The 14,927-nt window shown below is 39.4% G+C and overlaps 2 protein-coding genes across 2 annotated transcripts; one reads left to right on the top strand and one right to left on the bottom strand.

Annotated features, from left to right (window-relative positions):
* Positions 1–1,169: 1,169 nt before the first annotated feature.
* K441DRAFT_697052 (uncharacterized protein) lies at positions 1,170–2,990 on the bottom strand (the record flags this gene model as incomplete). The annotated part of the gene is made up of 3 exons (XM_067652944.1): positions 2,629–2,990; positions 1,252–2,566; positions 1,170–1,214 (listed from the first exon to the last, which is right to left on the bottom strand). The coding sequence occupies exons 1-3, from the start codon at positions 2,808–2,810 to the stop codon at positions 1,170–1,172; spliced, it is 1,542 nt and encodes a 513-aa protein (XP_067502963.1). The 5' UTR covers positions 2,811–2,990.
* A 675-nt stretch (positions 2,991–3,665) lies between these two features.
* On the top strand, positions 3,666–6,848 carry K441DRAFT_612701 (TPR-like protein). The gene is made up of 2 exons (XM_067645624.1): positions 3,666–4,378; positions 4,450–6,848. Exons 1-2 carry the CDS (start codon positions 3,774–3,776, stop codon positions 6,770–6,772), a joined length of 2,928 nt encoding a protein of 975 aa, XP_067502962.1. The 5' UTR covers positions 3,666–3,773; the 3' UTR covers positions 6,773–6,848.
* The last annotated feature ends 8,079 nt before the right edge of the window (positions 6,849–14,927 follow it).

The raw sequence follows: 14,927 nt of genomic DNA, 5'->3' as shown, positions 1-14,927 counted from the left end.
TGCAGGTCTCCCCCTAAGCTTCGTTCTGTAGAGCTCTCGCAAAGCTCTACAGCTCTACACAGACGCGGAGCTTATAACTCTATTAGGGCCTACACCATAACCTATAAAGGGCTGTAAAGTAAATAAATTAAATAGGTATATAGCAGATGGAATACCCACTAGTTGCGAAGAGGGCTGGTAGCGTAGGCGTAAGCGTGTTTACTACGCGCCTTAGTAGGGCAGTGGAATTGGAGCCTCTGCGGCAACNAACTCCTCTTAANATNGTGCGTNTATAAGGAGCTAAAGATCTCATAACTTATANAGTAGGCTTTTCTCTATAATTTGGTGTAATTTTTATGTTAATAAGTATTGTGGGAGGGTAGATTAATTTTGTTAAAGTTAATGAGGTCTTCTCATATAAACGGTGTTTAGGTTTTCTATAAATCTCGCCAAAGTCCCTCAGACCAAGAAAACGATTGCCGTCCTAAATCAGCTTAGTGGATGGTGCGGATATTCCTATATCCGCACAATCGATTTTTTGGTCTGAGCTTGAGGTAACTAGCAAACGGGGTTTGTTTATCAGCAAGTCCGGTAAGGTACAATCACTTGCGTTAACTGGTGACAGACCACTGCAGCTTGTAAGCGGACTCGTTACATAAAGGATTAGTCGCCTATTTAGAAAGCCGATCGCTAAAATCCGCGGGGCCATTGGTGATTGTCGTGGAGGATGCTGAAGGAACAAGGATTGACCAATGGAGTCGTGGCATCGCCGCAACTCAAGGCCGAACCACAGATCTAGATCGGCACAGCAATGTGCCAAAGTGTAGGGTAAGATGCTCAATGTTCGCGCAGTCACTGCTTTACAAACTTCAGGATGCCATCTTCATCTGGTACGAACTTCACCCTTAGCCTTCGTGCTATCTCTTCCAGTGTCTCATTATCTTCCACCCGGCGCGTTCGAGGAATTTTCAGATCATTCTCATCAAAACCATGGAGGCCATGGAACAGTAGGGCCAGGGCGCTGGACTTGAACAAAGCAGTTCTCCTACGATCACGGAGAATACACACGAGTAGAAGTATCGAGCCGACTATGGTCAGCATTGCAGGCCATACGAGCCATGGCCATTTGACGTGAACGAAGGTTACAGGCTCCAAGGCCTCGCCTTGATATAGCACGGAACCGTTATTACCTATGCTCCGCATCCAATTTGTAATGGCCAAGGACATAAGTCCCGCTGTTGAATTGAATGTCTGGCGTGACATCATTTGTACCAATGTATTGGAGCTAGAATCGCCGGAAAGTGCTTTGGTGAGGTATTCCCAGAGCACGTAATCCACCATTTGATCCACCTTATATTGTCTGCCAAATCCTGGCTGAGGCGAGCCCAGAATGAAGGTCGTATCCATATTATAGACGCCCGAACCAGTACTGTTCGTGATATTCAAGAATGAGCGTGATTCTTTCTCAAAATGGAATTGCCCATTCGTGATCTCCGCCGCAAAATATTTGCGCACACACCACGAAAAATCGCAAATCGTTGTCGATTCCACAGTGTCGCTGTTCAGATCGGACATGTTGATGGCCGTGAAGCCTGCTCTCCTGTTACTTAAGTCGTCCATGCTCCAGGTGTAATTTCCAGAGATTGCGAAGCCGTTATTGCCATCTATGGCGCCATGATTTGTATAGTTGATCTGGACAACGGGGTAGTAAGGATCATTGGCGATGAAGTAATCATGATAATCTTTATAACTGGGCTCTCCATCTGCATCCTCATCGCCTCCTGATCCTGTGTAGTTTCTTATATGATGTACTTGGTGGGTCGCATCTCGGCATTGCTCGCAAACACCAAGTGTCTCAATGTCACCAAACTGGCACAAGGAAGTTTGGCAATCGTGGGGTGCATCGCTCACGATCCCTGCAAAGCTGTTGATCAGCGCGACTTGTAAAGAGTTTGGAGGATCATAACCAGCCGCTGTACTGGGATGGATCTCGACCAGATCTGTGGTGTTAAGCGCTAAGGCCTGATAGACATAGGCTCCTGCAGAGCTCTTAAGTGCGACGGAACGAGACGGAAAGGACAGCATTTGCTGCGCAGCTGGCTCAAATCCAAGGGACACGACCACAATGACAGATGCAATAGTCGCTAGTAATGACCTGCCTCGTGCACCGAGTACAAACATCGTCGCACCCCACGGCCCTCTGCTTGCCTCGTCAAAAGCTTGCACATCCTTCAAGCATTGTGTTGATTCGTAGTGGAGCCACTTCAAATGGCTGATGGACTCTGCTACCAGCAGCATTAAAGCAGATTTTGCAACAGTCGTGAGGATAGACACAGTTGCATTGATGGATATCGCAAGCTTCCAATCAGACAGAGGCTGCTCATGCATTGTCATGAGTGTCGCAAAGATGAGGAGGATGCAGGTCGTGCTGAGGAGAGCAGCCCCAACTTCCCACCACCACCACCATCTAAAAGCATGTATGAGTCTTGGCCAGGTCTTGCGAGATTGAGTGGCACTGGATGGCGGAGATGTCGACTTCGAGGCACTCGGTGCCACAGTAGAGGTCGGCGACGCTGGCTGCGGAGTGCTGTACCATGCAATAAGCTTCGATGCTTTCATGTTCTACATTAACAGCGCAAGGGTACTCACTTTGTGCGCTGATTCTGCGGGCCAGGCGTTGTTGATGTAGACGACGTTGAGCAATGCAGACTCCCCAATTCGAGGGCAGAACCAGCATCAGATCCTCGTCTCGATGAAGTGGCGCTTGTTGGACCAATGAGTGGTGCGGCTTCTGTTGGCACAATGGGGTCCTCTGTTGCAAGATGCGACATTGCGAAACGCTTTGTCACCTGGAATGTGATGGGAAATGGATTTCAAGGAGTAGAGTGGCAAGTCTCACTAGGCAGACTATTTAACTTGTGCAGTCAAGTACAGAAGGAGCAGGAAGGTAAGCTTTTCCACTATTATGTCGACTTTTTGTATACCAGGCTGAACCTCTGAGCGGGGCGGTGCCCGCGCTGGTACATCTCGGGAGGGCTGAATGCATGCAGTCCAGCTATCCATCAGGCTGACAATTATGACCAGTGGCAATAGGAGAGCAAAAGAGAGTTCCGATCCGATCCTAGTAAGCCTTGCGTCGGACAAATAGACCTAGTAACGCAGCCGTTGGATTGAGCGACAGAAGTCACTTTGGTGAACCGAAGTATGGTGCAATGCTGCGGCTGCAGCTGGATGACTTCTCCAGAAGTGCGCGCAAGCAAACAGGTGACAGAGTGAGCAGATACTGGAGCAGGTCCACATCTAAAGTCAGTGTGCAATGTCTTGCGCCCTGCTGCACGAAAATCGGTTCTTGATGAGTTTTCCGCTGGAGGTCCTGGAACTAGGTCTGGCGGAGTTGAGAGATGACAGGATGAAAGAGAGCTAGTACCCATGTCCCTACCAGTCTGCCCCCGGATATGTGATAGTTACAGTAATCCATGCAAGATATGTTGTACTAAAATAGTCGAACAGGGGTTNCATGATCACTCTGAGCCACTAGGCGCTAATTAAAGCCCAATCAACCGCATTGATTTGCTCTGTGCCGCAATATAACTACGAGAGCCCAGCCACCTTCGTAACCCTCTCAGCCTTGCTACATATTCTAGTACAAGTAGGCATCCGCGTCGTCTGACAAAATCGCCACTACAATCAAATTATGACTGTTCATTTGCTACCTTTGTAAACTTTTGCTGGGAGTCCTTGTCCGGTCCAGCACAACATTATTATCCCCTTAAACGCCTAAAAGTTCAGACGGAATGGCCGGGCTTCTTGCTGCAAGCACTACACTTGGTGTTGCCTCTAGTTTCATATCCTTCAGTGATGTCGCATGGCGTGTTCTAAAGCGCATTAGGGAGTATAATGATAGAATGGGTGATGGCCTAGCGATCGTCCAGATCATCAGCGCGCGATTGCCAGGTCTTATTGATGAGATGGAAGAATTGAAATTGAAGACAGAAACCGGATCCGAGCTAACCAACTCGCAAAATTCGCTCTCTGTGGCCGTAGCAAGCTGCGACGAGCTTATCCAACGTCTAGATGCTCTGACTAAAAAGCTGATCCCAGACGAGATAGAAACAAAACCAAAGCGATTAAAGAAAGCCATTTCCAGCGTTTACTACAAGAAAGAATTGTCCAAGACCTGGGGGGAAATTGAAAATTACAAGACCCTGCTCATCTCTCACTTCACCAAAGTGAAAGAAGTCGTGCAAGAACATGAGATACAACACTCGGAAAATCCCGTCTTTATAGTGCCGTTCGAAAAAGATCCGAAGTTTGTCGGTCGAGCAGATGTGATCGCCGATATTGAGCAAGCCCTTAAGAAACAAAGTCGCATCGCAATTGCAGGAATTGGAGGCGTGGGGTGAGATCTTCCAGCCTCCTCGCTGATTCATTTAAACACCATGGCAATAGCCGCTAACAGAACAGCTAAAGGAAATCCCAGATAGCAATCGAGTACTGTTACCGATTCAAAGAACATTATCCCGAGGCACAGGTATTTTGGGTGCATGCTAGCACGGTTTCCAGATTTCGGCAAGCCTATAGAGATATCGCCAGGCAGCTTCTCATTACTGGCTGGAACAATCCAGAGGCAGACACACTTCAGCTTGTATACGAGCATCTTAAGAATAAAACCAACCGCCGGTGGCTTTTAGTTTTAGACAATGCGGATGATGCAGACATGTTCTTTCCTTCGTCAAAGATGCCGGGCCGGCCGGCAGGTATGGCCCGACATATCCCTCATAACTCCTATGGCTCAATTATAATCACAACAAGAGACGCTCGGGTAGGAAGAAAATTAGCAAATGGAGAAGAGCCGATCCCTGTTTCACACATGACGATGCAAGAAGCAAAAGTTATGATGCGTTCAAGAGTATCAGAAAGCTATTGCGAGTCCGATCTAGAACGCACCCTCCACAGCCTCGGATTTCTACCTCTCGCAATCACGCAAGCCGCCGCTTTTGTTACTGAGACTCAAATTACGCTCTCCAAATACCTCGATCTCCTGGAAGCTGACGATTCAAGTGTCTTAAGCAAAGAGTTTGATGACTGGAGAAGAGATTTTGAGACAGCAAATTCAGTTATCCAAACGTGGAAGCTCTCATTTGACCAGATAAGAAGACAAAGCCCACGCGCTGCTGATATACTCTCTCTAATGGCTGTCTTGGATCGGCAAGGACTACACTCGTTTTTGCTCCGTAACCCAAAGGAACCTGAAGCGGAATTTCTTACAGCGCTAGGAATTTTACAGTCATTCTCATTAGTATCCACTAAAAAGGGAGGGAGGGTATTTGAGATGCATCGTCTTGTGCAGCTTGCGACACAGAGCTGGCTCTACCTTCAGGGTACATTGAACAAACTGCAGGAGCAGGCACTGAACTTAATGTCGGAAAGATTTCCGCTTCCATTGTTTGAAAACTGGGCAACGTGTGAAATTCTATCCCCCCACGCACATGCCGTCTTATGCTGCACCTTTGAGTTAGAATCTTGCATACTGCAGTATGCAAAGCTTCTAAACAACTTAGGGCGATATGAGCACGCCCAGGGACTCTACGAAGCAGCACACAAGAACATTTTAAAGGCATTTGAAGAAAGGGAGAGAATACTAGGAATGGAACATCCAGATACGCTCACGAGCCTCAGTGACCTTGCCGCAATATTTGAACAACAAGGCAAGTATGCTGCCGCTGAAAAGATGGAGCGACGAGCGCTCAATGGCAGAGAAAAAGTACTTGGAAAAGAACATCCAGATACTCTTACGAGCCTTAATAACCTCGCCTTAACACTGCATGATCAGGCCAAATATCCGGAAGCCGAAGAGATGTGTCGCTTGGCGGTCGACAGCAGCGAGAAAGTGCTGGGAAAGGATCACATTGATACGCTCAGGACTATCAATAATCTCGCTGTATTACTAGACAGTCAGGGCAAATACGAGACCGCCGAGGAGATAAATCGGCGAGCTCTTGACAGAAGGGAGAAAGCACTAGGGAAGGAGCATCCCGATACACTGATGAGCATCAGCAACCTCGCCAGCGTTCTTGAGAGACAGGGTAAATATGAAGCAGCTGAAGACATATTTCGGCGCACGCTTAGCAGCAGGGAGAAAGTGCTGGGGAAAGAGCATCCATTTACGCTTTTTAGCATCAGCAAAATTGCCGGGTTGCTTGCATATCAGGGCAAATATCAAGTAGCTGAAGAGATGGAGCGGCATGTCCTTAAGATCCGGGAGAAGATACTTGGAAGTGAACATCGGGACACGCTAGAGAGTCTCAACAGCCTTGCCATAGTGCTTCAACACCAAGGCAAATATGAAGAGGCCCTGGAGGTGAACAGGCGTGTAATCGATATTCGGGAGAGGGTTTTGGGAGAGGAGCATCCAATTACACTTACGAGTATCCACAACCACGCCCTAGTACTTCAATACAAAGGTGAAGAGGGAATCGACGCTGCTAAAGAGATGACTCAGCGCGTAATTGCTAGCAGGGAGAAGGTCCTGGGGAAGGAGCACCCTGACACGCTCATGAGCATCTATTGCCTTGCGTATCTGTTCCACATGCAGAAGAAGTACGAGGATGCGGGACACTTATACCAGACAGCTTCCACTGGATTTAAGAAGACTATCGGTCCGAGCCACCGTGCTACCCTTTGGTGTGATTGGTTTTACTCTTCCATGATGCAGGAAATGAAGCAGAGTGAGCGCGTTGCTACTAGACGTCACCATTCGCTATTTCGATCCCGTGGGAGACGTAATGTTTGATAGACGCCAGGGGTCCCAGGAGTGAATGAATATTTTAAACGAACACTCATTCATAAGGAGCACCAGGACTTTCTATTACCAGTATATTTCTTAATAGAAATATTTATATATATACTTAAAAAGACTAATAAAATATCTTAAAGATATCTTTAAAGGGCAGTAGTAAAATAACACTTTCTATTTTCCCTTAGCAAGTCCCGGCAATATCTGTAAGCGATAGGAGATATTATTGAGAGCCCTGATAGCTGCATTTGGTATAGATATCGCTATTAAATGGCTCGTATCTCTAGTACACACATTATTGAGCCTTAACTGGAAAATGCTTGTAAATATTGTATCTCCTGCATATACCCAGATATAAATATATTAAACCAAAACTGAAAATTAGCTTAAACACTTGCATTGAGATGCTGTCCTAGCTTAGTTCCTGCTAGGTATAATCAGCACTAAGTTCACAGTAGCTATAATTCATGGCCGATAGAACTAGGATTAGACCTAGTATACTCGTTACAGGGGTAATTGTGCTCTAGTTTGTGCGCCTGCACCTTGTTCTCGCCTAATAGATATATTTACCAATAGATTTGACCAACTTTCCTAACCACAATGTTGACCTGAGTCGGATTTGCTTACCACAATTTTACTACTATCTTTAATACCTATCACCTTAGGACTACTGCTTACTATACTATGTCTTAGTACCTATTTCTGTTGCCTGCACCTACCTTATATATAAAAAGAGCCTCTAAAGCTAGATTTACTCGATAGAGTTCCTATCCTTAATTAATGTATATAATAATAATTTATTTATTACTTCTTAACGATATATTTCTTTTATAAGGAGACTGATAGGAAAAAAGATTCTAGAACAGTAGAGAAATAATTAGCTATAGAATAGGAATAAAGTAAAATATTATATTAGGATTTATAAAGGAAGCTACTTTTTCTCTCTTAAGCCCCTAAGGACAGATATCCTAAAAAGCTATAATTGGCTTTTTTCTAGCTAAAACTAGGAAATACTAATTTAAATCCTTCTCTAAAACAATAGGAAAAGATAAAAAAGATAGATACTTTAGGAAATATAACACTATATAAATTCCTAAACACTTCCTACTAGACTATAGCCTATATAAGGAAGAGAGAAAGAAAATATAAAGGTAACTAATGTGTTAGCCACCTAGTCGAGCCAGCTACCTAGTCAAGCCACCCTAAAACACACTAAAATCTACCAACTTTGGCCTTTTATAACTCCACCCCTATTAAAGATATTTATTTATAAAATCTATATAAAGGCTATAAATCTTTTTAAATTAAAAATAGGGCTTTAATAAAAAGTTTAAGCTTTAAATAAGCTAATGATAATAAATTTAATATTTTAACTACCCTAAAGAAGCCTTATAATATATATTAAATAGCTTAAGGCCTTTATAATAAGTATATACTTAATTAAAGGACCTAGGTACTTTGGCAGAAATTAAGCAAATAACTTTAGAAAGTTATTATAAAGGCTAAATATATAGGCGCTTAAATATATAGCTTATAATTGTAACTTTAAGACCTTAAAAGTCTAAAATTTTATAAATAAATAACTATATATCTAAATATAATATTAAAATATATAGATTTAATTAACTAAGCTATAGAGGAGGTGTTATAGACCTTATATTAGTAGTAGTACGACTACTAAGAGGAGATATAAATGGGTTAGTTAAGATAGTATAGAAGGCGCTAAAACCGATTAAGCTATAGAATAAGGGGTAGCTAAGTTATATAGCTAGTTACGTTATAAGTTTAAAACGTAGGAACGTAGGAATATAGGAACGTAGAATGTACTAACGTACTAACGTACTTAGTACATTTCTGAAGCGTAGTATTATATATTTAAAGGACTACAGTCCCTACCTAGATAGTTCTTTTTTTTATAGTAAATCTTAGAATATAATTAGAGTTAATCTATTAGGTAACCACTCTACCAGTTATTATTATATTATTAACTTCTTATTTACCTATATACCTAACCCTTTAATAAGTCTATTATGGTATTTCCTATAAGGCTTTATTATATATTTACTACCCAGTTATAGTATTAATAAAGTTAAACAATATACCACTAAAAGTACTAGTTATAACGCTATTAGCGGTAGTAACTACTTTAGGAATAAGTGGGGACACTAGTATATAGGATATAGATTCATAGCTAGTTACAGTAGGTTAACTATAGGAGATGGTTAATTAATTAATAGATAATAACCGAATACTTAAAGAATAAATTAATAGAATTAGAGTAGTAAAGGTTAAGTTACTATCGGTTAAGCAATTCTTAGAAGATAAGCTAAAGCTTAAAGGGTTTCTTATATAAATGCGCTTTAAGGTAATATAAGAGGGTGTAAAGCTTGCTATACCTATAGACCAAGTGGTCTATATAGGACTATTCTTATTAGGAAAAGCACTTAAGTAGTTTAAACCCTAACTTACTAAGATATAGGCGTATAGGGATATAATTACTAACCTAGAGGTTAAATATATGTTTTTAAGTTGGAACGGGTTTATCCCTTGACCCGTCAGCGTCCAACGAGCAAGTGGTCCGTGCGCGAACACCAGTTTCAAAACAACGCGTGCACCCATAGATTCCATCAATTAATTACCTACTACAATGCAAAATACCGTTCTGTAAGAAGGATAAGTGCTATTAACCTCATATCGAGCGACTTAACTCCCAAAATTGGGCGTATATATCAAATTACTATAAAATTATTCCTCAGTGCGGGAGTTAAATTCAGCACAATTGATTGGCTAGTTCTTATCGATAACCGTTGGACGAAAATTGACGGGCCAAGGGATAAGCCAACTAATATAAATATTTAGAGACCTAAAAGTAATAACTATAGCGGAATAAAAGCTTTAAAATCTAATATAACGAACCTTAGTAATTAAGTATATAATATAGTTCTAAACGCTAACTATATAGATTAAATAGAATAATAAGGCGCTTTAGCACAGTATAAACAGGGACTTAAGGTAAAAGTTTAGAATATAATTATCCTAATAGAAGATACGGACACACTTAGGGAACTAATAGATTAAGTAATTAAGATTAATAATAGGATCTATTAACAAGAACAGATTAAAAAGGGTTAAGATAGAGTTTTATAGTTTTTTTTTTATTTTTTTTATATCCGTTGTATTATACTATGTACAATACTGCGCATGCAGCCTCTAGGCTATGGCGCTATAGTTCTATATACATGAATCCTTTCTAGGCAGCTTAACATGTACTAGTAGCTATGTCCTAGTAGTTTATAAATCCCTAAACTAGGGATTTACAGCTTCCTAGTGAGATACTAGGTTGCTAACAACTATTAGGTAGTGAGAAAACGATAGGAAAATAGTAGAAAAAATTAGAATAAAATTATAAATAATCCTAACGCCTGTCCCTGTCCTTTTTATAGTTAATTTCTATCCTTTTACTTTCTATGGTCTATCTACTAGGACTTTAGTAGGAGTTTTATAGTTATATAAGGCGTAAAGTACATAATAACTAAGTTAAAAACTATAGAATGGTGGACTAAAGCTAATAGACTTAAGTAATACTAAAGAATATAAAAATAAACGACTATAGAAACCTAGAGGGTAAGGATTAAGTAATTATAGACCTAAAGAGCAGAGGCTAAACTAGGGATCATAGTAGTAGAAGATATTTAGGCGGACTCTATAATAAGAAAAATAGTTTAAGGAAGGAGCTTATATAAATTACAGAAAATAAGGTTATTTTGCTAGAAACTATAAAGATAGTTAAAATAACTATATAGTAAAGAAAATTAGACTAGTAGACAATATATATATATAAAGGGACGATAGTATACTATAAGGAACTAAAGAGTATTTAATTAAAAGTTTTACGTTTTGTTATAATAACATATACTAAATTTATAAGGACGCTAAGTATAGCGCAAGCTATTAGCTATAGAAGCTAAAATTATTAAAGTTTATAGGAACTAACGAACTATTACGTAGATTAGATATTAAGGACGATAAATTTAATATAGGCGAAATATTTAGCAATAATAAGGTAATAAAGACAGCTTACTAAGAGTATATAAACCTTGGAAAAGTTATAATAAAGATAGAAGTTAAATCTACTATAAAGGACGGATTAGTAATAGGGATTAAGACTCTATTAGATATAATATCTATTGCTTTATAAGATATAAGAGAAGTAGGATAGTAAACCATTTTGGCACTTAATAAAGGTAAAAGGCCTAAGGCTTAAGACTTTAAAGAAAGGATAAGAGTATAAGCTAGTTGTTTATAAGGATGGATTAAAGTAGAAGATTAAAAAGGCAAGACTTCTGTAATAAAAGGAAAGAATCCTATAATAGGTAAATAAAGTATTTAGCCTTAAAGCTAAACAATTAATATTAGAATTATAAAGTTTATAGATTTAAAGGATCCTATAGCTAGATATAAACTAAAAAAGGACTAAAAAGAATTTAAGAATTAAATTACAGCGTGGTAAGAATAAAGAAGCTACTAAGGGTTAAGAATACTAAGTAGACTAAGGGTTAGAGTACCTATATAAAAAATTACTAATAGGCTAAAAGTAGGCACGCTAAGAGTAAAATGGCTTAAAGAACTAGAATAAGAAAAGAACCTAGGGGTTCTAACCAGATTTAAAGAAAGGTATACTAAAGGTTGCAACAATATAGTAATAATAAAATATTTCCTTATAGATAGATTGTATACGCTTATAGAGCTATACTAAAAGTGGTATAGGCAGCGATATAATAACGAGTAGGAAGATTTTTATATATGGCTAGACAAAAAAGTTATTTAAGACTAAGCGATTATGGAGAAACGTATAAGTTATATTAAAGGAGCGTTAATTCTAACGTTAAGAAATCTGGAAGAAAGATTAGAGGACTAAAAAAGCGAGAGGTAAATTATAGTACCTACGAACAAGAAACTAGTATTTAGATTAGTTAAATAAAGATTTAAACTTATAGGTAAAGATAAGCTAAAAGTTAACCTAAGATACCTAGTATATTATATATTAGTATAGATTGCATATATAGATAATATATGCAATATACACAAAAACCTAAAAGAAAATAATTAAAAGTACTTTATAAGGATATATTAGGCACTAAATAAGCAATAGTATAGAAATACTAAATATATATATAGATAGCATCTAGTAGAAGTTTAAGGGTTAGGAGACTTAATACCCTAACTAAAAAGATTCCTTACAGAAGAATGCTTAAATAGATAATAGTAACTTAGTAGAAATTCCTAAAGAATATATATCTATAGTATATTAAGGATAAAAAGCGAACTTAAGTATAATAAAATTAAGTAGCCAATAATTAGGAAAAGGGGAGGCCTATAAAACTAAAGGAAGCTAGTAGTAAAGCCTTAAACCCTTAAAAGAATTTAAAGATGATACCTAAATTTATAAGTTAATTAGTAAGATTAATAATTCGAAGCATTAATAGATAGTAAAGTAACGAGAAACTATATCTTACTAGTAGTAGTTAAATAGATAGGATTACCTTATAGGTAGAAAAGGTACCCTTATTTATTAGTTACGGTTTTAGGAGATCTAATAGCCTATAGAGGAAGTATTATTAATCTTAAAATAGGACCTATTTAGATAACTATTAAAGAAAAATAAATTAAAATGTTTTTTAATATCCTACTGTTTGTATCAACTTAATAATATAAGTGAGTCATATCCCGGGGCACGAAATACGTATAGTATCGTATGCTCTTTAGGATGGTGGTGACTGTCGATTCTATTGAGGTAGACTACGTGGTCTATATACTGACGCGCCTCCCCCTAATTAGTCAGCACCTAAGTGGTTGGTGCACCAAACGCGTAACCACGCGTTTAGTGTACCACGTGCTATAATCATATACTGGCGGTACTTAGAAATGACCTAATTATATCTAACCTCCGTAATCGCTTTAATGGAGCCGTAAAATACAAAAGAAATACATAGGAAATCCCTCCTAAGGTGCCTTCTGGGCTGCCTTCCAAACGGTGCTCTAAGCTGGTTGTAAGTCCTACTTGCGGTCCGTAAAGTAGACCGTACGGCCTTCCAACGGGCCGTAAATGAACCGTAAGTGCTCCGTTAGTCTCGTTCCACCCATTCTATAACCCTTAGGTTAAGCTTGTTTGTGTTAATTAGGGTTTTAAGAGCTTAGCACAGCTTTACCTTAGTTATAGCGTCTACTGGGTTGTCTTTGGTGCTAATCCATTTAACCTTCGTAATCTCACGTCGTTTATAAGCCTAACGTAAGCACATTAGGTCGACCATAAGCCTCTTCTCCTATATTGTACCTAGTTTGACTAGGCAGTTATAGAGGGACTTTAAATCGGTGCATAAAACTAGGGGTAGCTGCTCCAATTATAGGATCTTCTGGATTGTTAATTTGATTGCGGCTGCTATATTAAAGCCATGGGCTAATGTATATAGTTTAGAAGCTAGTACGCTGCGGATTACTTATTTACATTTAATTAAAGACTAATATAGTATATTTACGTCCTAATTACGGTCCGTAAGTACAATTACAAAGCCGATTTGCGATAATAGGTCCCTATTATTGGCAAAGGAGGCGTCCGTAAATACTATTATGCTAAGGGAATTTAGGTCCAGTGGTATAAAAGTAAGTCCTCTTATTGTATTGTTAATTTGCCACTAAATACACTTATTTAGCTGCTTAATATCTTCCTCTTGCAGATCTATTACCTGGGCCGTAAAGGATAAGTTATAGGCAGATTTAGGTTAACAGACTATGGCAATATAGGCGCCTCTTGCACGCTATGCGACGTATTAGTCCTTCGTATTTACGGTCTTATGGGTCTCTCCACGGGAACTGGTGAGGTCCGTAGGCTTTGCTATAACAAGCCTTAGGTTTTAAGTTTAGCGTTCCTAAGTTAGCTAGATTAGGTTGCCCTTTTATATAATTAAGCCTCTATTAAACTTAACTAGGGTCTACTTAGTTAACTACTCTCACGGCTTTGCTAGGAACTTGGCCTTTTATAATTTATTCTCTTTAGCGTTTATAAAAGTCTAGTCCGCTATAAAGAGGGTATTATCCGTTTAGAGTCCAATAATATTAAGGCCGTTTAATAGTATATATAGAAGGCAGGGGTCGTAGGTTAACTATTCCGTTTTAAGTTTACGGACGTAATGCTAGTGGTACGTCTTAAACTAGTGGTTTCTAGCTTCTGGCACTCCGTAAAGGGGTTTTATAACCTATAAAATTATTTCTAGTTATAAGTTAAGCTTAAGGGGTAGTCGTATAAAGATGTCCCTACTTAGGTAGGTATTAGATTGTACGTAGGCTTGTGAGATATCCCGTAAGTAGAGGGCTATGGGCTTAGTTTGCTATAGTCTAGGTATAAGTACAAGTATAATCCGTTAACTGACTCGTTAAATTATAGGCGATTACGTAAAGACTAAGCCCTTTCCCTAGTTGTTATAGGCTTGTATAACGAGCCTTAACTTCTTAAAGGCTTTATTAGTACTAGGGTGCTTAATCTTATTAACAAAGCGTAAGTTAAATATACGGACGCCTTATAGAACGTCTTTCTCCGTTATAACCGCAAAGACGCCCTTCTTAAGTAGTCCGTTAATCTCTTTGCGTTATAAGTCTGTAAAAGGGGTTTCCTATACCAGAACTAATATATCCATAGGCGGAGATTGCTTTGCGGATATACCTGTAGAGGTTAGGTAGTTCTCTGTTATAGGGTTCTCTATTATAGGGTGCTTTTAGGGGCGTCCTCGGCCACGCTTTATGGCAGGTTTAGTAGGTTTACGGGGGACTTCTAGAGTAGGTAGGGGTGTTTCTAGTTTATCTAGTTCAGCGGGTGCTTCCAGTTTATCTGGTTTAACGGCACAGGTATTTTTAGACCGAAAATAGGGTTTTACGGACGTACTTCTGAAGTTGGTTGGTCCGCTAGGGAGTTATATATAATATATTTCGTCTTCTATAGCTAGTAAACGGTAAGGTCCAGTCTAATTGCCGCTCTTACGCCATACGAGGACTTTAGAATTAAGCGGGAGGTTATAAACTAAAGTTGTATTAGGTCTGTTACGGTGATATAGAGCGCTATTAACGGCTTATTTGGCCCGTAATTTAACTATTTCGGCTA

The sequence above is a fragment of the Cenococcum geophilum genome (assembly GCF_001692895.1).
Source record: "Cenococcum geophilum 1.58 unplaced genomic scaffold K441scaffold_26, whole genome shotgun sequence".
Taxonomy (NCBI): Eukaryota; Fungi; Ascomycota; class Dothideomycetes; order Gloniales; family Gloniaceae; genus Cenococcum; species Cenococcum geophilum.
This window is presented reverse-complemented; position numbering and strand designations above follow the sequence as displayed.